This window comes from Bubalus bubalis, chromosome 8, assembly GCF_019923935.1.
Source record: "Bubalus bubalis isolate 160015118507 breed Murrah chromosome 8, NDDB_SH_1, whole genome shotgun sequence".
Taxonomy (NCBI): domain Eukaryota; kingdom Metazoa; phylum Chordata; class Mammalia; order Artiodactyla; family Bovidae; genus Bubalus; species Bubalus bubalis.
The window spans coordinates 56592786-56620111 of record NC_059164.1 but is presented as its reverse complement, the minus strand read 5'-3'; the positions used below and the strand labels follow the sequence as shown (position 1 = coordinate 56620111).

The 27326-nt window shown below is 38.1% G+C and overlaps 1 protein-coding gene across 12 annotated transcripts in view; it reads right to left on the bottom strand.

The window, feature by feature from the left end:
* The window catches only part of IMMP2L (inner mitochondrial membrane peptidase subunit 2), a 965664-nt gene that overhangs the window by 742816 nt on the left and 195522 nt on the right, over nucleotides 1-27326 (bottom strand). For 2 of the 12 annotated variants that reach the window (XM_044947176.2, XM_025292032.3), the window contains exon 5: nucleotides 19914-20029. The exons of the other annotated variants lie outside the window; for them this stretch is intronic. In XM_044947176.2, the coding sequence (XP_044803111.2) occupies nucleotides 19914-20029 (116 nt within the window). The remainder of the gene's footprint in view (nucleotides 1-19913; nucleotides 20030-27326) is intronic. 12 annotated transcript variants of the gene reach the window in all.

The following is a 27326-nucleotide window of genomic DNA, read 5'->3' as shown; positions in this document are numbered from 1 at the left end:
ATAGTCCGCCAGACTCTCCTGAATTGGAAAAGTATAGATATACATACACCAAATGAAATTTTCAATCCAATATAAACAAATCTGAACACGCAAACACAGAAGGGAACCTCACTTTCAATAACTATTTCACTATGCTGTGAGGTAATCTCCCAGGGTTCACTCCAGCATAAATCCTCATGAGTAAGTCTTGATAACATATGAAATATTTAAGCATTTCCTTAAAATCCCAGAGGACAGAACTGGAACCAAAGAGGTAGATTTTTCAAAGAAAGAGATTAGGTCAATAATTAAGAAGGAACTGTAAACAACCGAAGTATTTTAAAAGGCAGTGTTAAAAGAGAAACTTGATACTGGATTGTAAAGAAGCAAAAATTTGTATTTGGGAGGGATTTGACCTACAAGACTTCTCTATGATTTAATTCAAAGAATAGAAATTATCAGTTAGGAGCTTTGAAAATATATTAAAATGACATATTTTTAAATGTTTATTACATGTAAACAATAAAAGGCATACACAAAATTACATTCATAATAAATTGATATTTAAAGTACTCTATCATATATCTTAAAATGTTATTATAATTATACATATATGGTATAACAAAAATTAAATTTTATATTCTTTTTACTGAGCATTATATCTAAGTATTTTTAATATGTCAATTTTTACTATAATTCTAGCTAGTTTAATAAGAATGTTTGTATCAGTAAATATACCATTCTTAAATAGAAATATATATATATAACTTTCTAAAAAAGCAACATTATTTCTTAAAATCTATTTTAATAACCTTCTAGGACAAAAGTGCAGAGAAGGCAATGGCAACCCACTCCAGTACTCTTGCCTGGAAAATACCATGGATGGAGGAGCCTGGTAGGCTGCAGTCCATGGGGTCGCGAAGAGTTGGACACGACTGAACGACTTCACTTTCACTTTTCACTTTCATGCATTGGAGGAGGAAATGGCAACCCACTCCAGTGTTCTTGCCTGGAGAATCCCAGGGACGGTGGGGCCTGGTGGGCTGCTGTCTGTGGGGTTGCACAGAGTCAGACATGACTGAAGTGACTTAGCAGCAGCAGGACAAAAGTGCAAAACACAAGCAAACTAAAAAAAAAATACTTATGTATGGGTATGCTAAAATCAAATCACCTAAAAATTCAAATAACAGAATAAAACAGCAATGAAACTCATTGAGGCTGCACTGTTTCTGCCACTCCCTGCTGCTACTGGCTGCTAAGTCGCTTCAGTCGTGTCCGACTCTGTGCAACCCCATAGACGGCAGCCCACCAGGCCCCGCGGTCCCTGGGATTCTCCAGGCAAGAACACTGGAGTGGGTTGCCATGTCCTTCTCCAATGCGTGAAAGTGAATTCGCTCAGTCGTGTTCAAAGTCGTGTCCAACTCTTAGCAACCCCATGGACTGCAGCCTACCAGGCTCCTCCACCCATGGGATTTTCCAGGCAAGAGTACTGGAGTTCTGCCACTCCCTAGTGGCTGCAAATTATCTTTCATCAGTTAAACCCAACCATGCTGAAAATCCTTGCAACTGCCTATTATACACACTAGACGTTTATAGAATATTACCAACAAATATTTATTGTGTAGCTGTAGCCTTTTCTAATCCATTCTCCACACTACAGTTACAATGGTCTTTCTAAAATGATAATTTTATCAAGTCATGCCCAGGGACAGGGGAGCCTGGTGGGCTGCTGTCTATGGGGTCGCCCAGAGTCGGACACGACTGAAGTGACTTAGCAGCAGCAGCAGCCCTTTCTAAAAGTCATAAATGCTTTCCCTTGTACCACAGGATCACGTATAAGTTCCTTCAAAGGACTCTTTGGGTGACATGCCCTGGTTACTTGTGCGGCCTTACTTCTCCCCACTCCATCTGGACTTAGTTTTTCAACCACATGGCTCTAATTTCAGGTTCTCTGAACTTTTTGGATTCTCATCTCTAAATATGAGCTGTCACTTCTGCCTAGAACACTATTTCCTGATCTTTCATCCTAACTTCTACTCGGTCTTCAATATTCACTTGCAAGAAGGAAAGATCTTCATGGAGAAGACCTTCTTGGCTCCCCACATACTCAGTGCTTCACCTCTACAGCCATCTCATGGTGGGTTACAGCACTTAGTTGCCCACCTTCCTCACCATCAGCAAGACAGGGACCATTGCTCTGTCACTGCTCTGTGCCCAATGACACCTAGAAAATTCATTATCTGTTGCATGAGTGAATGATATAAATGCCAGCTGCTGATACAATATCGGTACTGGGTTCCTAGAACACTACCCAGAATAAGAATATATTTCCCACCCAAATAACTTCCTAGTTTGGGCATTTGCTTAAATTTGAAAGAGTAGAGTAGAAGAGTAGGTGACCATGACCAAATTACTTTACCTCTTCAAGCTTTATCTCCTGCTACTATAAACTGGGAAACATTCACCATTTCATCCTGTGCTGTAACTATCCATTCACTGATAAAACCAGAAAACCTGCCATCCTTGTTTCCTCTCTCTCCTTCTATCATACCTAATCCAATCCAAAAGTCTGTACCTACCTAAAAAGAGATACTGCAATCTATCCACTGCTCCCTATTTCTTTTTTTCTTTCCTCATAGATAATCCAGCTTTTCTATTGGACTTTCAGGTATATTTTCCCATTCTTGCCACCATCCAAGTTATTTGTCACAGAGCAGTCAGAAAACCTTTATCAAGCTATAAATTTAACTGTTGCTCTACTTAATCTCCCTCAATAATGTCCCACTGCCCTATTAAATAACATAGCCCTTAACAATATCTCCAAATTCATCTCATCCAACTATGCCCAAACAAAATTCCAGACATACTGGCCACCTTCCACATCTTGCATCACATCAAGCTTTGTCCTGCCTCAGAGCCTTTGCATATGCTGTTCTCTCTGCCTAGCACACTGTTCCCTTCATGTGTTGTAAAGTTGGTTCCTTTACTTCCTTCAGCTTCAATGTTACTTCTCTTCAGAGACATTTTCCCTGAACATGGTATCTAAATTGTTCTCTCAGCTCGCATTCCTGTTATTCTCTATTATCATGCTTTCCTTCTTTGTATTCAGCACATTCTCATGGACAGAGGCATGCCTTGGTACACAGCAACTGACTATTTCCTTTAGATGTTTTAAGGAAAAAAGAAAAGAAGGGAAGCTGTACACGGGCAGAACATACGCAGTCTATTTTGATGTGAGCACAGGTCCCCTGTTTTCTCTAAAATTCACCTTCAGTCTGACATCCATCAGTTAAGCTGGATAAATGCCCTCTGTTCTGACTACTACTGTTACTGTATAAGTTACCTGAGATAAGGCAAGGATTAATATAATTGTGTCAATATAAGTAGATAGCTATTACCTCAGAAAGGATGAGATATGATCATGGGGAAATGGAAAATAAAGTGCTTGACAGTTTTGATAAGAGAAACAAATCCAGAAAGTTCTGAAAATGAAGTGCCACTTAAGGGTGGTGGCATTAGGAAGCCACCTTGTGATAAGGCTTTGGAGGAAAAAAAAAAAAATGAGGCAAAACAACATTTGAGTCCCAGAAACACGTGACTATAAACAGGAATAATACTGATGGGGATAGACAGAAGAGCAAAAATAAACCATGATTATTTCACATTTCACATATGGTTTTTTCCCTAGAATTTTCCCTGTACAGAAATATTCAGCATGAAAATTGGAAATTTCATACAGGATGACCTAGAATGTAATCCAAATTTTATGAGTCAACCAATTCTTTTATAACTCCTAGGCCAATCTAATATTGCTGAATGTGTAATATTACTAATGTGAGGTCGGATAAAAATGCCAAGTAGATCTACTCTAAGGAAAATGTTTCCACTGTGCTTCGTGAGAGCTGGATGCACTCAGGTTCATTTTACATTTTTCACCTGAAATATAATTTGCTCCCACCACTCAGCAATAAGCAGCTGTGTGCAATAAGCCCCATGTCACAGACGACATTAGACCATCTCCTGGGGTTTACAGGATGTTGATTCCTAAAGGCCAGATTTAACATTTCAGGGGAATATAAAAGCCAGCAAGCAACTACAGAAGGAGAAGTGATACATGGTGTTTGATTATTTGATGACTGCAACTTATTATAGGGATTGGTTACCACAGAAACTATGATCTGTAAATGGCCCTGATGGGAAATGCTGAAAAATAGTATGTTGTGCAAAAACTGAATTGACTCACTGAACAACAGAGATGAGTGGCACCAGGGGGGATTACCTGGTGGCAGTTCTGGGTAATAGTCAACAGGTTTGAATGTCTAGTCAAAGCACTAATGTCCCATTTGACAACCCTGGCCTCCACTGGAACACCTGCTCTATTGGGTAGTTTTTTTTTTAAGGCAGCTCTGTTATAGAATTCTTTATATTAACTGAAAATCTACCTCAACTATTTATACCCATTCAGTATAAATAATCTATAATCCCTAGGGCCAACAGAATAAATCAAAATTGTCTTCTACATTCCTACAAACATTTGGAGAAAGCTATTATTGGGTGGGCCAAAGTCCATCTGCAACATCTTATGGAAAAACCTGAATGAACTTTTGAACAGCTCAGTGCATATGCTCATTTTCCTTATCTTCAGATTAAACTGCAGTAGCTTATTCAACTGTCACCTTGATTGTAGGGCATGGTGTTGAGTCAATTTAATGATCTAACCACTATCTTCTCAGTATGTTCCTATCACTATATCTCAACAATCAAAGCCAAGTGCACTAACCTAACATTAAAAGCCAACATATATACTAAGTGTTTTGCATGTCTTATGCCATCAAACCCTAATAAGGGAAGAACTATAAGTACCATCTTAGAATGAAGATATTGAGGACTACAGAAATAGAAATTCCTGCTAGAGGCTGTATTGCTAAGTCGTTTCAGTCGTGTCCGACTCTGTGCAACCCCATAGACGGCAGCCCATCAGGCTTCCCCGTCCCTGGGATTCTCCAGGCAAGAATACTGGAGTGGCTTGCCATTTCCTTCTCCAATGCGTGAAGATAAAAAGTGAAAGTGAAGTCGCTCAGTCATGTCCGACTCTTAGCAACCCCATGGACTACAGCCTACCAGGCTCCTCCATCCATGGATTTCCAGGCAAGAGTACTGGAGTGGGGGTGCCATTGCCTTCTCCAGAGGCTGTATAGAGACAAGTACAGGAATTGACTACATGGTTGGCTGCAAAGCCTGACCCCTGTCCGAGACTATTTATAAGCTTCTGGCAAGATGTGAGCAGAAGAGAGGGGAAAAGGGGGTAAGAGAAGTTTCTGAACATCTGTTAAATCCTAATTATGTTATTTTCTATATAAACTGACTTGAGCCACCTACGTGTTCAGTTTAATAACTCTTCTCCAAGTAATTGAAAAAAAAAAAAAGGGGGGGGAGGTGCTAAACCAGGCAAAGTTGAGGATGGAGTTGTCCAATATCTCAGAAAGAAGTCTGAACTTACCATAGTTACAAGGCCACTGGATATTATAAGTGACAGAATTATACACTTACTAAAGTAACTTTACATTTAACCCTAATGATTGATATATGTGGATTGATAGAAAGAAAGCCATACTGGAGGCTGAGAGCAGTAAAGTAACTCTCCCAACAGTCCAAATGAACTCTGCACAAAAGTCTAAACTAGATAACGTCACAGGGAGTTGGAACAAGGTATATGAGTTCAAAACATGAAGACAACCTACAGGATAGGAGAAAAATTTGCAAAATATATAACCAGTAACAGATTAATATTCAAAATAAATAGCTCATACAATTCAACATAAAAAAAATTTTTGATTAGAAAAAGGGAAGAACTGAATAGACATTTTTCCAAAGAGAAAATGCAGATAGCCAGTAAGTCCATGGAAAAAAAAGCTCAATGTCACTAATCAGAGACATGCAAATCAAAATCATAATGAAATATCATCTCACATCTGTCTGAATGAAAGTGAAAAGTGTTGGTCACTCAGTCCTGTCCAACTCTTTGCAACCCCATGTACCATATAGTCTGTCAGGCTCCTGTGTGCATGGAATTCTCCAGGCAAGAACACTGGAGTGGGTAGCCACTCCCTTCTCAAAGGGATCTTCCCAATCCAGGGATCGGAATTCCTAATTGCAGGCACATTCTTTACCATCTAAGCCACCAGGAAAGCTGTCAGGATGGTCATCTTGAAAAAGGACACAAATAAATGTTTGTGAGGCTGGAGAAAAGAGATTCCTCTTATACTGTTGGTGGGAATGTAAACTGGTGAAGCACGATGGAAAGCATTATGGAGGTTCCTCAAAAAATCTAAAAATAGGAATACTGTATTGACCAGCAATTCCACTTCTGGGCATATATCTGAAGAAAATGGAAACATTAGTTAAAAAACATACATGCACTACAATGTTCACAGCAGCATTTTTTATAACAGCCAAGGTACAGAAGCAACTTAAGTGTCCATCAACAGATGAATGGATAAAGAAGAAGTGGTATATATATACACCACAGAATATCACTCAGCCATTGAAAAAACAAGAAATTCTGCCATTTCCAACACCAGTGATGAACCTGAAGGGTATTATGCTTAGTGAAATAAGGCAGAGAAAGATAAATACTCTATGCTATCACTTGTATGTGGAATCTAAAACATAAAACAAGTGAATGAATAACAAAACAGAAATAGACTCACAAATACAGAGAACAAACCAGTAGTAGCGAGAGGTAAGGCAGAAGTGGCAAGGTAGTAGTTTGTAGCTCTTAATCCTCTACCCTTAAAAATGCTACAAGAATGTATTATATAGCACAGGGAATATAGCCAATATTTTATTAAAAAATTATAAATGGAACCTAACCTATAAAAATATTGAATCATTATGCTGTACATCTGAAACTAATATTGTAAATCAACTGTACTTCAAATATTTTTAATGTATAGAAACAGAGGTAGATATGTTTATAGTAAGAAGCTGAGGAAGTTTTTTTCCAGTTTCATATTTTATAATAATCTGAGGTCAATTCCATGGGAGCAGAGGGTGGTGGGGGAATAGGAAGTTGAACTTGAGCATGGCTGCAAAGATTTAGAATAATATTTGAAGGGAATGGAGTGAGAATGACAAGGGAAAGGCATTCCTGTGATAAACTTACCTTTCTGAGCCCATTTGTTGCCTGTGATATCCCCCCACTACTTTCTTCTCATAAATAGAACTTATCTCTCATACAACATTTGATCTAAAAATCCTATTAAAGCATTTATTATGATAAAATAGTTGCATGTTTACTTTCAAACTAGATCATGTTTCCTTCAATGCTAAATTCCCAATCATTCTCTAAAACATAGCAGATGCTCTTATTATGTAAAGAAAGGGAGCCAGTTATTGATTCATCTAATTATACTGCAGTCCCACACTTCTCCATGTTAGAAGCCAAAGTAGATTTTTTCATAAATAAAATACAGAATATTTATAAAATCTTTTTCTAATAATAGCAAATAGTTCACATGAATCTGCCCTACAAATAAGGCCATTATGTCCATACATTTTTTTTTCCATATGCCCGAATAACATCATTAGTATCATTAACAGAACTAGAATTCTGGGATAGTCTTTAGAAACTATGAAATTAGCATTAAACTATGCATCATTGGCCATAGGTGTCCTCCTTGTAGAAACTGAGCTGCTGCCATCTACTTACTGGCTGACTTGCCTTCTATGGCTTGTGATATGTGAAAGAAAGGAATATTTATTTTTCTGTCCTTTTTATGTATACATAGCATAAATTCCTAAGGACCTGCCTAGAATGAATTTAAACTAGCAAAGAAATCTTTTCTTCATCAAAAATCCTTTCAACTATTTTCTTCCAAAGTAGACTGATTTTGGTGTGTACTAGTTAATAGTTTATAAGCTTGGTCTTCCATGCTGAACACATCAGAGGCTTTCCCCCCTCATGCCCAGATTCAGTTTCATGCAGTTTTAGTAGTGCACCATAAGGAAAACAATGATTTTTGAGCTACAACCACATTATCAAAACAGAGGAGCCTCCTAGAGCCCTAATCACCAGAATCAGAAAAGAGAATGACTATCTCCATTCTAGTTTTCTCTAATATTTAAGGGGAAAAATAAGATTAACTGCTAATATTGAGAACAATGTTAGGTTAAAAATATGAATGAGCACCTATATTGGGCAGAAGCTATGTGAGGTATTGGGATGGTAACCAAGCCACAGGAAATGTTATTCCCACCCTCCAGGAGTTGTTCAGGCAAGTGGGATAGAAATTACATGAGAGAACAAAATAGTTTGTAAAGAGTTTTGAGCAGGAAGTCAACAAATGCAGCCAGTTAATTTACAACAAGTGTCTTCCTTTTTAAATTGCTAATGTTAAAGATCAGCTTTTCTTCTCCCTTAACTTTAGTAAAGCAAATAAATTTGTCTTGGCTTTCATAGCACCATATGAGTCTTACACAGGTGACAAAACATTAACAGATAACCCTCTACAACAAGCTTTAACTAACAATGTACCTAGAAGAGTGGCCACGCAGTGCCGGTGACGGGACTAAGGGGGGGACCTTGACTTAAGGAGAGAGAAGCGCCAAACTGCCACTCAGGGAAACAGAGAGAGAGGCAGGCCAGGGAAATATGTGGGTCTTTCCCCAGACAAGGCCAGACTCTTACACGTTCCCAAATCCAGTCCTGGGCCTCTCCATCTTCTCTCCGCCTGTCACACAGAATGCGCTCCCTGTCCAAATCAAAATGAATGCTCCTTCTTCCCTAATGCAGAAAACCTTGTGCACCTAATTGCCCTCCAATGTCATAGTTCTCATCTACTCCATGTGAACTGAAGATGTTATTTACTCAAAGATACTTCCTTCGTAACAGGAAATCCTGATATCAATTGTTAAAGTAATAAAATATATTCCATATCGATAAATTTGCATATATATATTGTTGGGCTTACTACTATTTTGTACTTACTGTGCATGCTAGGTTGCTTGAGGCATGTCTGACTCTTTGTGATCCTATGTACTGTAGCTCACCGGGCTCCTCTGTCCAGGGGCTTCTCCAGGCAAGAATAGTGGAGTTGGCTGCCATACCCTCCTCCAGGGGATTTTCCCAACCCAGGAATCGAACCTGTTTCTTACATCTCCTGCATCAGCAGTCAGCTTCCTTACCACTAGCACCATCTGGGAAGTCATGCACTGTTATTATTATAAATTATTAGGTAATGAACTCTTTGAGGGCAAGAGTATTCCCAGTGTCTAGAAGTACATAGCAGATGTTCAATACATTACTAAAAGACAATATTCCTCACACAATTAGGAGGGTCAAGATTACTTATTATCTGAATTTTACCATTATTTTCCATAAGTAATCATACAACGAAGATTGTATATGAAGTGGCTAGTTGATTAGAAGGAGAGATTTCAGCTTCACTTTACCATGAACACTACTCTTTTACTTTCTCTCTGCAGAATATTTTATAGTAAATGGAAAACAGAATTTAACACTTCTCCAAAAATAATCCAAAACATGTAACAGTTTATTCACAGTCAATATAAAGATTTTCACCTTTTACACCTTTGTTCTATTTTTAATTTTGAGTCTCCACACTAGACTAATTTCCTCACATAGGTAACAGTGACTTACAACAGAATGATGAACACTGTAATTGTTCAGGATGATGAGATAGGCGAAAAATTAACTGCATTTTCAAATCATTACATTAAATATTGTTAGATTAGATGGCCAACTATCACACTGTAAGAGATTAAAGTACAACATAAATTGATGAGGAAATCATAATCTTAAAATTTTCAACAACAGTCTGGTATTGATTTTGATATAAAACTAAAAAGCTTGCTTAATACATTTTTTACTCAATTCACTATTGCATGTATGCTGGGGGAAAATGCTATCTTGTATTCTATACCAACCCAATTAAGTTAAAATGAATAAGGGTGGCATCTATTTTTCTTCTACTGCATTGTAGATAACCCCCAATACAAGAACAAAACTAACAATGGGAGCAATTCATCAATCACCAAGATCATTTTGTCACAAATTCTGCTTCCATTTCTAACCAAAAACAAAACAAAACAAAACAAAACCTGTTACTTTTGACATATATAGATTTTAAACAGGTACCACAGATAAAAACTGCTAAATGAGTGGCTAGAGTACATAAGACTGCAAAAATAAAGTCATTCACTCACTATACTTTAGCATTTTGTCTAATTATTTCATAATGATATTAAGCTGTAACCTGTCCTTTTGAAATGAGTAAATGCAGACACACTGTCCATTCAGTTTCATCCATGTTGTACCACACACCCAATGAACCTCCCTTTAGGTAGGTTCTGACTTGTGTATTTCAAGACAGCTGCTACAGAGTACCTCAAAATATTTTATATGATTTATTAACATAAACCTGAATCTGATTAGGCTGCAGCTTTTCAGTGAAATGACATTCACTTATTTAAACATGGCACTTGACTGGGAATATTTCTTTTCCTGTGTCATTTTTTTAAAGAATCATTTTTTTATCAGGCTGTCTGTCATTAAGACAACAAATGTGTCCATATCACCAAGAGTAAAAGGTATAAATGCAATCAATCAGCTAGTTGTTTGCAATCACGAGCACGAACACCTTAGTCATGACAATGCCTACATGAATTGTAATGCTTGGCAGGCTGTGGGAGAAGTGTTTAAAAACAAGACAAAAAAAAGCATATGCACAGTATAGAGGTGAAAAAAATCTGGGCATGCAGTTAGAGAAGAAAATGTAGAATAAAGAATTAAAAATACATGGCATAGGGAAACTTAACACTTGATGAATGAGTGACTCAAAACTGCTAGGGTAAGAAAGACTCATATATGTATCAATAAATGTGTTTACTTTACCTTGGGGAAGAAAATTAATACTCTTCTCAACCTTTTTCTTACTCTTATTCTTGAATGAGTTTCAAGATAGAATAAGAGAAAAGAAAACTATAGGCCATTTACACATAAATATCCCCAATGATATCTGTAATATAACTATCCCTTGAATCAGCCACCTATTCAAAAAGTGTTAGGCACTTAATATGGACAGAGTATTAGAGTGAACAATGTACATATATATTGTCTCTAAACTTACACATTAAATATTATTCCAATTTTATAGCTAAGGAAAGTGAGACTCAAAATTTGATAAACATACTAGATGTTATTCAGGTACCAGGCAAGTTCCAACCTCTACTTTTACTTTCCAGCCTCCAAATCAGGTGCTAGCTCTAATTAGTCTAAGTCAATAATTCTCAAACATTTTGTATTTAGGAACCCTTAACATTTTAAAATCTCATGGGCAGAGAAGCCTGGCAGCTACAGTCCATAGGGTCTCAAAAGAGTCAGACATGACTTAGTGACTAAACAATAAACAACAACATTTTAAGAAGTTCTCCCAAAGCCATTCCTTTATATGGTTTGTATCCATGAAGTTATAACATATTAGAAACTAAATTTGATAACCTGGAACTTTTGTTAATTCATTTAAAAATAATACCATTCATTACATGTTAACACAAATAACATGTTTTAGTTTTAAAGAGTGACATTGTTTTACATTTTTGTGAATCTCAGGAGACAACTGGATTCTCATATCTCTTAATGTTCTGATGTCTCTCATAGTTTCAGCAAAATTGCCCTGTACATTGATGTGAGAATGAGTTTTTTTTTTTAAGGCAAATAAATTCTTACTATTATTATTCTAATTGTTTTGACCTCATAGACCCCTCCCCACAAAAGGATTTCAGGGATCCATCACCATTCCCTCAAATACATTTTGAGAATCCCAGTTTTCAAAGTGTATTACTGGGTTGGGAAGATCCCTTGGAAAAGCGAATGGCTTTTCCACTCCAGTATCTTTACCTGGCGCATGGACAGAGGAGCCTAGAGGGCCACAGTCCATGGGGTCGCAAAGTCAGACACAACTGAGTGACTGACACCTTCACAGTGTAATCTGTTTTAATGTTCCTTTATATTTCAAAGATTCGTATTTAAGCTCAATTAATAATACTTTATGTTATTTTTCTAGGAATAGGTCTTTAGATCATCTGGAAATACTGAATTCTGTTAGAAAACCCTACAAGTCTTAAAATATTTGTTTCCATGAATATACAGTGATTATCTGAAAAATAAACCCACAAAGACAATAATTAAGCCACATGGGGTTGAACACAGAATTTAGAAAATTGGACACACAAACACACTACACAAATATACAAAGCCATGTATTAAACAAAGTATAATCAGCTATAAACTAAATAGACTCAGATTCCTTTTTATGATAATTGATTCATTCAACATCTTTATGTTGATATTAGATATCAGATCCAGAACTCTCACTTTTTAAACACAGAATTGAAAATTTACAGGCCTCTCTCATGTGGTACTATTTATGAGTAAATTATCTTTCTATATTCAGTTCAGTTCAGTCACTCAGTCCTGTCCGACTCCTTGCAACACCGTGAATTGCAGCACACCAGGCCTCCCTGTCCATCACCAACTCCCAGAGTTCACCCAAACTCATGTCCATCGAGTCCGTGATGTCATCCAGCCATCTTATCCTCTGTCATCCCCTTCTCCTCCTGCCCCCAATCCCTCCCAGCATCAGGGTCTTTTCCAATGAGTCAACTCTTTGCATGAGGTGGCCAAAGTATTAGAGTTTCAGCTTAAGTGAAAGTGAAAATGAAGTCGCTCAGTCGTGTCCAACTCTTTGCGACCCATGGACTGTAGCCCACCAAGCTCCTCCATCCATGGGATTCTCCAGGCAAGAATACTGGAGTGGGTTGCCATTTCCTTCTCCTTAGCTGGGGTTAAAAATCTTGACTTTAAAAAAAAAAAAGAAAGATTTGACATTTTAACAGATAACTTATTTGAAAGACTTAGAAAGCACATATGTACAAACCAGAAGATTACTCTCAACTGGTACAGTACTTCCTAAACTGTAAACTCATCTCCATAAGCTCATCTATGCCATGAGATTTATCACTAATACTTCAGGAAGATGTGGACCCAGACTGGCCCCAAAGTGGTACTTAAGTTTTTTGCTAAGCACACATCTATGTTTTTCTACTCAAAAACTGACAAGATATAAAACACATTTAAAATCTTTTTTAAATACTATGCAGAAACAATCCCTTTGAGGCAGCAATGCTAGATGGTACTTAAACAAATAATTCTTTTTTTTTGCCAACAGTAACAATTTTCTTTAGATTATTTTACAAAACCTCACCACACAGCATGAAGCATAATTTTCTGGTAAGCAACTATAAAGTAGAATTAACTATCCTCAAATGACTATGAAATTAAGTCAGCCATATCAGATTAAGATGACCATAAATGCAGTTTAAAACATGCTAATTTACATAGCCCCCCTAACTATGTTTAATTGCCACATTAAAAATCCAAAATGCATTCCCTTTGGATGCTGGTCTGTGCTTTTACAACTCAGAATTGTGTCAACTAAATTAACTTGCTTTGTCTAAATGTTGCATTTGGTTTTTTATCTTATACTGGGAACATTCACTAGCTCTAGCTATTGTGTCTAAATATTTTTATTAAACAAATTAATGTAATTAAATCCATCAAACTGATTCTAATGAGATGAGCAACATTTAAAAAAAAAAAAGACTCAATCTTCTACAACACAAGTTATCATGAAGAATTTATAGAAAAGATATACATAAATGCTGTTGTCCATTTCTATCTGATGGAAAAGACCCTGATGCTGGGAAAGACTGAAGGCAAGAGGAGAAGCAGGCAGCAGAGGATAAGATGGTTAGACAGCATCACTGACTCAAAGCACATGAATGTGAGCAAACTCCAGGAGATAGTGAAGGACAGAGGAGTCCGGTGTGCTGCAGTCCATGGGGTTGCAAAGACTTGGACAACTTAGTGACTGAACAACAATCTTTAACCATGTTGGACATACTCATCTTCTCAGGAACTAAGAAACTGAAGATAAGCAAAGGCACCAGTCAGTGTTGGAATTACTGCTTTACCATTGCAGAGCACACACTGCCCAGGCCCACACTCACTAGTTCCCGCAAGCCATAAAAACCCTAAGCTTTTCACCCTAGGGCAGCCCAGACCCTTTAGACATCCTGCCTCAGCTCTGTATACCCTTTTTCCCTGGCCTATCAACCAGTTACTTTTTGATTCAGAGTACAAACCATTTTAGAGAGGGAAATGGCAACCCATTCCAGTATTCTTGCCTGGGAAATGTCATAGAGAGAGGAACATGGAGGGCTACAGTCCATGGGGTCACAAAGAGTCTGACTGAATGATGAGCATACTCACATACACATACACAGAACCATTTGGCTTGTTGTTGCTACACCCTCTAGGGCGTCCAACTCTAGAAAGAATCGTTTGATTTGAAGACTCACCTAGTTTGAATGTGGTTTCCTTTCCGCCATTTCATCTACTACCATTTCATCTTCCCTAACTGACACCATGGGCTTCCCAGGTGGTGCTAGTGGTAAAGAACCAGCTTGCCAAAGCAGGAGATGCAAGAGATGTGGGTTCAGTCCCTGGATCAGGAAGATCCCCCGGAGGAGGGCACAGCAATCCACTCCAGCATTCTTGCCTGGAGAATCCCAGGGACAGAGGAGCCTGGTGGGCTATATATAGTCCATAGCGTCGCAGAGTTGGACATAACTGAGCCGACTGAGCATGCACAGCACAAACTACACCATAAGGCATGACCTTATTACTCTCTATTCTCTTGTCCCTCAAAGACCAAGATACCACTCAGAGTTGAGGACAGATGTTTTACTCCACCAGTTATTTAGGCAACTCCCAAGCATTAATCAAAGTATCTTTTCCCATTATCTGCCATATAGAGTCTTCAACATTGGCAGAGCAAAAGAGATAAAAGAAATTCTGACCTGCTCAAGGAAAAACCACAAAGCATAAAATCGTCTTGGTTTCCTCCATGACATGATACACTTTGGTTACCATCAATGCCCAAGCTCAGTTAGGAGTGAGAAACCCAAAGCATCCACACTAGGTAGCAAAGTGAGAATGATCTAGACTGACTCATTTCAACTCGTACAGTAGTTAGTTGCACTGAAAGGCTCATTTAGTCAGTTCACTATGTGCCCCTATCCCCACAAGATCAATGAAAAGTGTTCAGACTAGAAGTAGTCTTCTTGTAGCCACTGGAAATGACCAATTCTAACAGTTAGTCTTATGGCATTATAACAACAAGGGTAGATGCAGTAAAACCAGGGAAGAAAGGGCAAAATTCTTTTAAAGTGTGGAAGATTAATATGCATAAGGACAGAAAGGAGAAGATGCTGTGATTTTAATAATCTAGAGATGTTTGTTGTCAATGTTTTAAAACATTTCATTTTAGTTTTTTCTTCTATGTCTTTTTCTTCTATTTCTTTTAGTCTTTTCTTCTTACGGGCTTCCAGGTGGCACTAGCTATAAAGAATCTGCCTGCCAATGCAGCAGATGCAAGAGACCCAGGTTCAATCCCAGGATTGGGAAGATCCCTGGAGAAGGAAATGGCAATCCACTCCACTGGGTCCCTCAACTCCAAATGTAGCTGCATTCTTTAATGAATGCCAAACAAGAAAGCTAAGCTAGAAAGCTAGAGCTCACTTCCTATACTCCCTGACAGCTCGACTTTGGCACATAATCGAGTTCTTGCCAAGCACATGCACCAACAGGACTTGAAGTCAGAGTCAGAACACAGCAAGGCAGAGCCCAAACTGACTACTGTAGCTTCTGCTATTTTTACTTGCAGAATCAGTCGGAGAGAAGTTTGATTTTTCTGCAGGATAAATCCTAATGTCTAGCTCTTATTTTCAGGAGTATCAAGAGCCAGGGCCAGTCATACATTTAACCAGTGTGAATCATAGCTGAGACCATGTGGTCCTAGAGCCAGCAGTTGTGAGACAATTGCTAAATAGGGAACAAACTGCAGTTCCCCAGCTGACCAGCCAGCTCTAGCGAGAATCCCAGGGATGGGGGAGCCCGGTGGGCTGCCGTCTGTGGGGTCTCACAGAGTCGGACACGACTGAAGTGACTTAGCAGCAGCAGCAGCAGCATCCCAAACAGAAACATGCTCCTTGGATGTAGCAACAAATAAATTTCTGAATCACTACACATTTTCACCTCTTTGATACATAAACTAGTACTTACCCTAAAGTATAAAAAGTCCAACAAATATGTATTGAATGAATTTTGAAGAGGAAGTTGGAAATGAAGAGAAAACAGGGAGGGAAAGCTGGAAAGAATGGAAAAAGATGGACAGATGCATGGAGATCTAGATTATTTTAAAGGATTTATAGGATACATGTTTTCTTAGGTTTAGAAATCTTTGGTATCATTACAACCACATTAATTAAATCATATATTTGAATTTCCTTTATATTGATTTTTCTGATTGAGATAAACACTTGTTCAAAATTGCTATCCTACAGAAACTTATATTGCAATATACCCCATAATTTTAGTTAAATGGTTTTAGGTTAAGATTATAATTTTGTCATAAATTTAATTACACAATTACAAGGGAAAAGATTTTCATAGTACATGAAGCTAAAATCAAATGCAGACAACATCAAAATAATGTACATGCAAAAGTTGTACTGTTATTTTATTATGTGCATACAAATTATGAAGGTGTAATATAATGCTAGAGAAGGCAATGGCACCCCACTCCAGTACTCTTGCCTGGAAAATCCCATGGGCGGAGGAGCCTGGTAGGCTGCAGTCCTTGGGGTTGCTAAGTGTCGGACACGACTGAGCGACTTCACTTTCACTTTTCACTTTCATGCACTGGAGAAGGAAATGGCAACCCACTTCAGTGTTCTTGCCTGGAGAATCCCAGGGACAGGGGAGCCTGGTGGGCTGCCATCTCTGGGGTCGCACAGAGTCGGACAGGACTAAAGCGACTTAGCAGCAGCAGCAGCAGCAATATAATGCTTATGACAATATTTTAAAGCTGCACTTCTAATAGTGTGGTTCAAAGATCTCAAGTGGTCCTTAAGAACCTGTCACAGGTTCCACAAGGTCTCTGTTTTCCAAGTATGTATCTGTGCAAGGGTAGATTTTCTAAATACACTTCAAACAAAACAACACATTATGTCAGATTGAAGGCAACAACAGATATGGGAACCCAGCTGTGTGTGTTAAGCTACACATTAAAGAGATTTACAAAAATGTAAAAAAAGTTTCACTCTTCTAAGTGTTTTTGTTTAAGGAAAAAATTGTTTCATAGAAATATATTAACATATGATAGGTTTACTATTTTTAATGTTTTTAATTTTCCCAATTTTAATTTCTAATATGCTAAATACTGACAAATCTAACCCATGTAAACAAAAGCTCTTCGGGGCCCTCAATTTAAGATTTTTTTTTTTTAACTGTAAACCAATTAGCAAAATCCTATAACACTGCCAGAAATTTTTATAGAAATGATACACTGTATTAAATTTAACCAGCCTTCTGCATGTATAAAATACTAGGCAGCCTTTCTAATTCCTGTAGTAGAAAAAAAAACATGGTATTGAATACATGAGTTTAAATACTATTTTCACAACTTATTAGCTGTGTGGACATCTGGTCCCTATCATTCTCACTTGTATCAACATGACAAACTCAACAGTAAGCATATCAAAACTAAAATCACTGCATTTTGCAAGCATTCTTGAATGTTAAATTACCCAGAATTACACAGTGATTTCTATATAATTATATACATTAATTCAATTATCTGAGAGTGTATTTCATAGCTAACTCACTGTTCAGAGTTACACATTCTGCAGTAGCAGTTGCAGCATAATTAAGTAGCGCTGAAGCCATCACAAAATTTCTCCTAAACTATCCATTTTATAGAGTCTCCACAAAAGCATTTGAATGCTTACATGTTCAAATGTATGCCGTGATCCAAAGATTTCTTTTGGAGGAAAATGTTTGTGTAGTCTAGGCATATGCCTACCTTTCAGTGAACAAGTTTTCATCTGAGAGAGCTGTCCAGGACAAAGATGAGTATCTTTGCCAGCAGAAGATCAACTTTCTCACCACCTGTTCACCAGGCATCCAAAGCCTAGAAATCTACCCTTCATTACTAACAATCTAATGTGCTCTCAGTGAATATGATCAATTACTTTGCTATCTAAATTTTACAAAGTCTTACTAAGGAAAGTCAGTGTGAGAAACGTGCTCCAAAGCAGTAGTCCTCATTTTGTCCCTTGTATGTTCCCAAAAGAATTCTCTAAAATTTTGCAGTAAGTACACTTTTCCAGTTGACTTTCAGAACGTTTCACTACAAATTTGAGCAGTGGCAAAAAATGTAATTGCAAGTATGTTAAAAATACTCTGATTTTTAAACAGAACCGTCACATCACTCTTAAGAGTACCAAAGAAATCTAAATTCCACAGCTATTTGATATATACCATCATCCATTTGTAAAATACAATATTTAATAATATGAAATTTTACATGTTTAACTTATTTGCTTGAACTCTTTTATACTCCCTAGTAGCTCAGCTGGTAAGGAATCCACCTGCAATGCAGGAGACCCCAATTCAGTTCCTGGGTCAAGAACATCCCCCTGGAGAAGGGATAGGCTATGCACTTCAGTATTCTTGGGCTTCCCTGGCGATTCAGCTGGTAAAGAGTCCACCTGCAATGCGGGAGTACTGGGTTTGATCCCTGGGTTTGGAAGATCCCCTGGATAAGGGAATGGCTACCCACTCCAGTATTCTGGCCTAGAGAATTCCATGGATTGCATAGTCCATAGGGTCGCCGAGTCGGACACAACTGAGTGACTTTCACTTTCATTTATACTCACTTCCTCACTAAATTTTACCCTTAAGTAATACATTTTATTTCTGAATGTTTATATTGATCACCCTATCATACTTATATTAAAATATATTATTATCTATAACAAAAATATCTTAAAATCTTATATATCTATTAATTTTATTTAAATTTATTTTTAATTGGCTTTACAGTTTTGTGTTGGTTTCTGCCATATATCAACATGAATCAGGCACAGGATATCTATTAACTTTATTTCCTAAAACTGTTGAGTTAAAACTGAAGATATATATTGGAAATGCATTTCTTAATGAAATAGATGGGACTTTTTTTTTTTTTTCTAAAATTGTTTGTAGGCCTCTGGATATTAAATATTGCTAGTATGAAACAAGCTTACATATCAGTTTTCTTTACATTTTCTCTTTACGAAAGAATGGAAAAAACTTTGTTCACTTAAATAGCTAGAAAAGGCAGCATTTTTATTTTAGCAATATTAATTCTTCAAAAACACATAATCATACAAATATTTTTAAGAATAGTTAAGTTATCAGCTGATAACTCAATTACATCTTCCTACAAGTTTTTTAAAAACAACAACAAAAAATGGAAACCATCTGAGCTGCAAAAGAATCTGTTACCTAGGGTTTTTAAGTCATTAATTTTCTCCATACCAATACTTCTGACTGATCCTCTGCTTGATGTAGGGGATACTTTCCACTTTGGAAAAATGCAGCAAACTAAGAAAGGCATATGTGAGGCCTATCCACATTTCTTCCTGTTTTATGAAAGAGCAATTGTGAGAAGGCAGTTAATAAAAGAAAACATGCTGGAGAAACACTGTCCCAGGTGAACCAGTTTTAGGCAAGACTATGGAGATCTAGGACTTAGAAATGGATTTCCTCAAAATCGACTACGTGTCCCTTGCAAAATGAACCTGTACCAAATCTGAAGACCGCAAGTCGAAAGGACACATTATGCTTTCATTCATCTTAGTATCTCAAACTAACTCCCTTTTCCCCATTCTCCCCACTCCCTCCCGTTCTTTCTTGCCTCTCCCCAAGGCAACCCAAAGCCAATGCATAATCACAAGCAGCTCACCTCTGTATTTATTATAAAGCGCTGTCAGTGGCACAATCATCACACTACACAAGATCCAAACCCTTGCTACTCCAAGGACGGTCCTCAGAACAGCAGCTGAAGTATCATCTGTGATCCTGTTAGAAACGCAAATTGGGGGGCCCCATCAGAGGCCCACTAAATCAGAATTTGATTTAACAAAGTCCACTCTGATTTACATACAGATAAGCATATAAACACTGACATAAGAAGGGGGAAAATGCTTCTTTGAAAATTTCAATATATAGAAACTATTTTTCTTTTGAAGAAATAATCTCCGCTTCTTTCTGATCTTAAGAATTAGGTGATCCTCATGTTTCTATTTTTGTCACCTTACTAGCACCATCAGTTTATTTTCTAAGATCATAAGCCTCGAACTAAATGTTGGCAACGCATATCTGCCTCATTATCCTCGACTTCAAGAGTGTCCTTACCTCCTTCAATCTATGCTCTCCACAGCAGAAAGAGTAGAGGGATATAACAAATCTAACAGGGCACTTTCCTACTTAAAAACCCCTCAATTGTCCCCAACTCAAAAAAAAAAAAAAAAAAGTGGACACGATTATTTGGCCCCTATTTCCCTTTCTAGCCTCATCATGCAACCACTGTCCATCACCTACCATATTATTTGAGCTCCCTGCACACACCATGTGGTAACTGTGCACAGTGCTATCCCTGGCTGGAATACCCTTGCCCTATTGATTCTCTGGTTAATTCTTAACTGTCCTTCAAGGCCCGACTCAGGCACCTGCTCCTCCAGGAAGTCTGCCTGTGTGCCCACACACACACACACACACAGTGGGTAAAGTTTATTTGTTTTGTACTCTCACATCGCTTTTCATATTCAAATAATCTGTCTCCCTAAATAGACAATAACCTCCTCCAAGGACTAATAAAATTAATGGCATGAAACAGGTGGTGAAGATAGAGTCAAAATGAATAAAATGAAATTTAATTCTTAATCATAGCACTGTAATAGCTGTTGCAATTAGCATATTTTTCTCCAGTCTTATGCTTCAGTATTCTTATGGCATCTGATAGACTAAAAACCAGTACATAACAATTTTTTAAAAATAATATACCTCAATTCTTTTTTATCAACTCAGCAGGGTTTGAATATATATATACAGAACATGGCTATGTGTCTTCAACAAAACCACATAATTTGTCTTAGTTACAGTTTCTTTTTTTTTTTTTTTTTCTTTTTTTGGCAATACCACATGGTTTCGTACCTCCTCAACCACAGATTGAACCCAGCCCCGGCAACGAAAGCACTGAGTCATACTTACCACATCAATGCCAGGGAATTCCCAACTTTTTGTATTGATTAAACAATAATTGCAAGATCATATTAGATAGGAAGTATCAAATTAGGATGAAATGTGTAAATATACATGTATCTATGTATATATTTAGATAAACTTTAAAAAATGTATATATTTATATAAACTATAAATATTGTATACATAGCATTTATTTCTATTAAAAGTCATATCCAATATACCAAATCCTATTGGTTACAATGCTAAAACAAGAAATTGCTCAAGAAACAGATAAACTTTAAATGAGAAGGTCCTAACCTTTGTACTGCTGAACTTTAAATATGTAATTTAGTATAATATTAATATCCTGGAGTGACATTTACACAATTCTTTAGTTCCCTGTACTTCAAGATGGATGTAGAGAATTAAGTGATTATGTGAAACTATTCAGCTTCTAAAACACAATCTGCTATAATGAGTATTTCATTTGTTGAAAACACCTCACATTCATCCTTTTCAATACCTGCCTGAGACAGGTATCAATACTAATCCAGTTCATTTCATCACACACTAGCAGCTATTGGATGTCCTACAACATGGCGGCCAATCCTGACACTCATGAGGAAAAGTGTCTCAAATACATGAAGGGCTATAAAAAACACAAAGAGAATGAAAATGTCATAGATTTTGAAGGATGTATCTTAAGTCAGAGAAACTCAATAAATAACCACTTGGATTAAAGACAAAAGAAGAATCGCCAACTGATTTAAAAACCACAATTAATCAACTTAGAAAGACAATAAACCTAGCACCCAGATGCCACATTGCGTTTCTCACTCAAGAACCATAGCTCCTTGGAGAAAGAGCTGATTCCAGGGATGAGCAGCAAAGGTACACAAGGAGGAGCCTGGAGCATCTTGTTACACCAGAAAGTAAAGAAATACTCAGAGTGAAAAGACGTGTCACAGGGACTCAAGATTATAGATCACTGGGGGAGAAACAGGGAAAACATAAAGATAGAAATGGGAAAGAAAGGTTGACAGAACCTTTCAAAAGGCTGATAGAATGCTGAGAGCTGACTGATAGAAGTGGATTGCTGCTGGCATTGGATGTTATCATTTTACAACCTCAACAGTAACACTGGGTTCAGGCAAGAATTATCAATAGAGGCTAAGTCAAGAGGAGAAGTTTTTTATTAGGAACAGGATATATTTATGGCCTCAGAATATGTCCCCAAAACCTACTCATCAGCAACAAGGGGAGAAATTGGACAATACCCTGACTGAACACTGAGTGCTTCCAGATGTAACATCTGGAAAGGAAATATCACTTTTGTAATATTCTATCTGAGAATGTGAAACCTGAAACTAAATTGTGAAGAAACATCAGACTTAAATGGGGATCATGTATTAAAAAAAAAAAAAACAGATAGAACTCTGTATTTTTCCAATATGTCAATGATATAAAAAGAGAAAAAAGCACTAAGAATTGTTTCAGACTATAAAGAGACATGACAACCAAATGCAGTATGTGTCCCTATACTGGATCTTGTACAAGAGAAAAAAACAAATATTTACAAAGTACATTATCAGGTGCACTAACAAAATTCAAATATAGTAAGTTAGATAAAAATTAATATTATGCTATTTTGGTAATATTAAAATATACCTCATTCTTAGGAAATGACATTGAAATAATTAACAGTAAAGGAAGGCAATGATATCTCCAACTTATTCTCAAAAGATTCTGAAGAAAAACATGAATGTAAATGCCCACTCTGTATGTGTGTGTACAGTGTATACATAAATATCATTAAACACAGACGTATTCAGAAGTTCTCTGTACTACCCTTGTGACTTTGTGTAATTTAAAATGATTTCCAAATCAAAAGCTTTCTTAAAAAACAAAAGCAGAAGAATGATAAACACATAGTCCAAACAACATGAGAGGCAGAAGAATCAGACAGGGGAATCAGATAGGTGGACGTGAAGTGTAATATCTTCCATGACAGATGCATGACTGTTTTCTTATTACTATGTTTTGTAACTACATATATGTTACTTATTCTCACATGTGTAAAGTAGCATATTACAAAGCAGAATAAAGGTACAATAAAGCTCTTTAAGTTATTTTAATAGTTAGTTCAAAACTACTATAAGAATATGAGGAACAAACAAAGTCCAAGCTTGCTGCTAAGTTGCTTCAGCCGTGTCCGACTTTTTGCTACCCTATCGACTGTAGGCCACCAGGCTCCTCTGTCAATGGGGGTTCTCCAGGCAAGAATACTGGAGTGGTTTGCCATTTCCTTCTCCAAACTTGGTAGAAGGAAGTAAATGAAACGGAGACTACAAAGACAACAGAAAATATAAATGAAACTGAGATAGGTCTTGAGAAGGTAAATAAAATTGGCAAACCTTTATCTAGCCTCACCAAGACAAAAAGAGAAGGGGCTCAAATTAACAGAATTAGAAATAAAAGAGAAGTTACAACTGATACCACAGAAATACATAGGCACTTAAGAAACTATAAATTGTATGCCAAAAGTTGAACCTAGAAAAAGTAGGCAAATTACTAGAAACATACAATCTTCCCAGACTGAATCATGAAGAAATAGCAAATCTGAATAGACCAATTACTAGTAAAGAGATTGAAACAGTAATCAAAAACCTCTTCCCCCTTCTCACTGCTAAAACCAGATAGCACCATGAATTCAAAATCATGTCTTTGAATTCCAAATATTCAAAGAAGATTTAATACCTGTCCTTATCAAACTCTTCACAAAATTTAAGAGGAGGGAACACTTCCAAACTCATTTTAGGAGACCAGCATTATACTAATACCAAAACTAGACAAGGACACCACCGAAAAAGAAAACCTAACACAAGGACACCACTAAAAAATAACACAGATGAACATAGATATAAAAATCCTCAACAAAGTATTAGCAAACTGAATTCAACAACATTCAAAGAGTCACACATTATGACTGAGATTTCTTTCAGGAATGCAAGGATGGTTCAACATAAGCACATCATTCAGTCTGATAAACCACATTAACAAAATGAAGGGTAATAATCATATGGCCATCTCAATATATTCAGAATAAGCATTTCACAAAATTCAACATTTATGATTAAAAAAAAAAGCTCTCAACAAAGTGACCATAAAGGGAATGTGTGTGTGTGTGCACGCACGTGCGCGTACACACACACACTAAGTCACTTCGGTCGTGTCTGACTCTGTGCAACCCTATGGACTGTAGTCTACCAGGCTTCTCTGTCTTGGGATTCTCCAGGCAAGGATAATGGATGTGGGTTGCCATGCCCTTCTCCACGGGATCTTCCTGACCCAGGGATCGAACCCATGTCTCGTGTCTGTTGCATTGGCAGGCAGGGTCTTTACCAATAGCACCACATGGGAACATACCTCAACATTCTAAAAGCTATATATGACAAGCCTACAGATAACATCAAACTCAACAGTGAAAAAAATGAAAGCTTTTCCTCTAAGATCAAGAAAAAGAAAAGGATGTCCACTCTCATCACTTATTCCGCATAGTTAGAAGTCCTAGTCAGAGCAATTAGGCCAGAAAAAGAAACAAAGGCATCCAAACTGGAAAGAAAGACGTGAAACTCTCACAACTTGCAGATGACACTATTTCAAATGTACAAAATCCTGAAGACTATACACACACAAATAACAACTGAGAATTAACAAATTCTTTAAGTTTCAGGGTATGAAATCAATTTTAAAAATCTGTTGGAAGGGAACAAGATGGTGGAAGAGTAGGTGGTCATGGAGTATATCTCTCTCCATGGGTACATCAGAAATACACCATCAGACACAGAAGTGAATGCTGAAAACCAGCTGAGAGTGGACAAGAGTACCTGACCAGTGGAAAAGAATATATAGATCCATGAAAAACTCAGCAGGATGAAGGAACCAGGGAGGGAAACAGGAGTGGTAGTAGGACTGAACTTGCCCTAGTCAGATGGGGGAACTGAAGCTAGGGGTCCGATCACTACATCAGGGCAACTGTCTGAGTCAGAGGAGAAACATTTAAGGCTGAGAGTAAAACAGCTGATTTGTGGCAGCCTAAACGGAATGAGAATCAGATAGTCCTTGAGGCAGCCATACATACTCCAGACAGGCCACAGATGCCCTGGAAGGTGCAGCGGCTGGGAGCTGGAGTTTAGGGATTGTGGAGCAATCCCAGGGTGAGGGCTGCTGTTGACTATGGAAAGACAGATGGTGGGGATCTGAGAGAGGGGATTGTAGTGGGAAACGTCTGTAGAAGAAAGCCCAGCAGCCATGGAAGCAAGACGATACTGCTGAGTCATATGTAGGGGTGGAGCCATCAGCATAGCCTCTCTCTCCCCAAATGCCAGCACTGGCAGCTGAACAATAGAGAGGCTGGCCCATCAAATGCCTGACATACTTAACTACAGAGTAGGACCCCAGTAAGGGTGCCATATTAAGTGCCTGATGCGCCAATCTACAGAGTAGGACCCCAGCCAGGGGGACCCCTCTTTGTGCCTGACACACCAAACAACAGAGAAGAACTCCGGGCAAGGGAGCCCTCTAAGTACCTGAACAGGCGGAGCTACGGAGAAAGACCAGCCAAAGAGGCCTCTGATCACTCCAAGAAGCTTGAAAAAAAGACTGACAGGGCCAAAGCTTCCATGGTGGAGGCAGTCCATGTCCCTGTACACTTGGAACCGCCAGAGTCCCTGCAAACCAAGCAGCTATGCCACCTTCATGCTCAACTCTCACTGGGGCAGAGCAGCTACAGGCAAAAAAAGTCTTGCATCTAGGCACACAGAGTCGCTTCGGTCATGTCCAGCTCTTTGCGACCCTGTAGACTGTTGCCTGACAGGCTTCTCTGTCAGGGGGGTTCTCCAGGCAAGAATACTGCCGAGTACTGGGCCATACTGGTTACCATACTCTTCTTCAGCACTATATTTTCTGCTACCCTAGCTGACAACCCCCTGAGTACTTGGTGCTGCCAGAATCCCTGCAACACAAGCAGCTGCACGACCTCCACAACTGGCCCTCACTGGGGCAGACCCAAGTCCTCCAAGGCAGCCTCAGGAGCAAAGCCCAGTGGACGACCAACAGGCAGAGGAGGAAATAAAACCACAACTGGAACCCAGGGGCAGTGTGGCTAAGGAAGATCCAAAACCTTCCCACCAGCAGTACAAGCTGCAGATTAAATCCACACGATCAACAAGGCAGACTCTGTGGCTATGGAATATATAAAAGGACATTGAGAGCTCCCACAAAAAAAAATGCACTAGTTCTGATAGCTGTGGACACTGGAGGCAAGAACACACAGGAGTAGGACCAGATTAGAATCAGAGCTGCCCCCACAACAGGTCCAGAGATCAGCACATTGCTGGAGGGCATCTGAGGGAGGTGAGGTGGACTGTGACTCCCAGTAACGGAAAGGACTCTGAGAGCAATGATTCAAGAAAAACATTTATTATTCCTATGTTTTGACTTGTTCTGTAGATTCTCTTGGATTTCTTGTACCTTTTTTCTTCCTTCTGTTGTAGTTGTTGACTATATTGGCACTGCTGCTGCTGCTGCTAAGTCGCTTCAGTCGAGTTCGACTCTGTACGACCCCATAGATGGCAGCCTACCAGGCTCCCCCGTCCCTGGGATTCTCCAGGCAAGAACACTGGAATGGGTTGCCATTTCCTTCTCCACTGCATGAAAGTGAAAAATGAAAGTGAAGTCCCTCAGTCGTATCCGACTCTTCGCAACCCCATGGACTGCAGCCCACCAGGCTCCTCCGTCCATGGGATTTTCCAGGCAAGAGTACTGGAGTGGGGTGCCATTGCCTTCTCCAGAATATTGGCACTATGAAATCTAATTAAGCTTTTGAGCTTTTATTTTTTTCAGTCATATTTTTTATTGTTGATATAAACCTCTGCCTCTATATTGGGCTTTTGCGGTTCTGTAGGTTTTTTTTTTTCTTTTTTAATTAAAAAATTTTTTAACCTATTATTATTTTTTCTACATTTAACTTTTGTTTGCTTTTCCTACTGTTCTTTACCCCTTGCAGTTAATCTTTAATGTATATAAATTTTCTTTACCTACCTCTATCTTTGCATATCTATTCTTTCTTTCT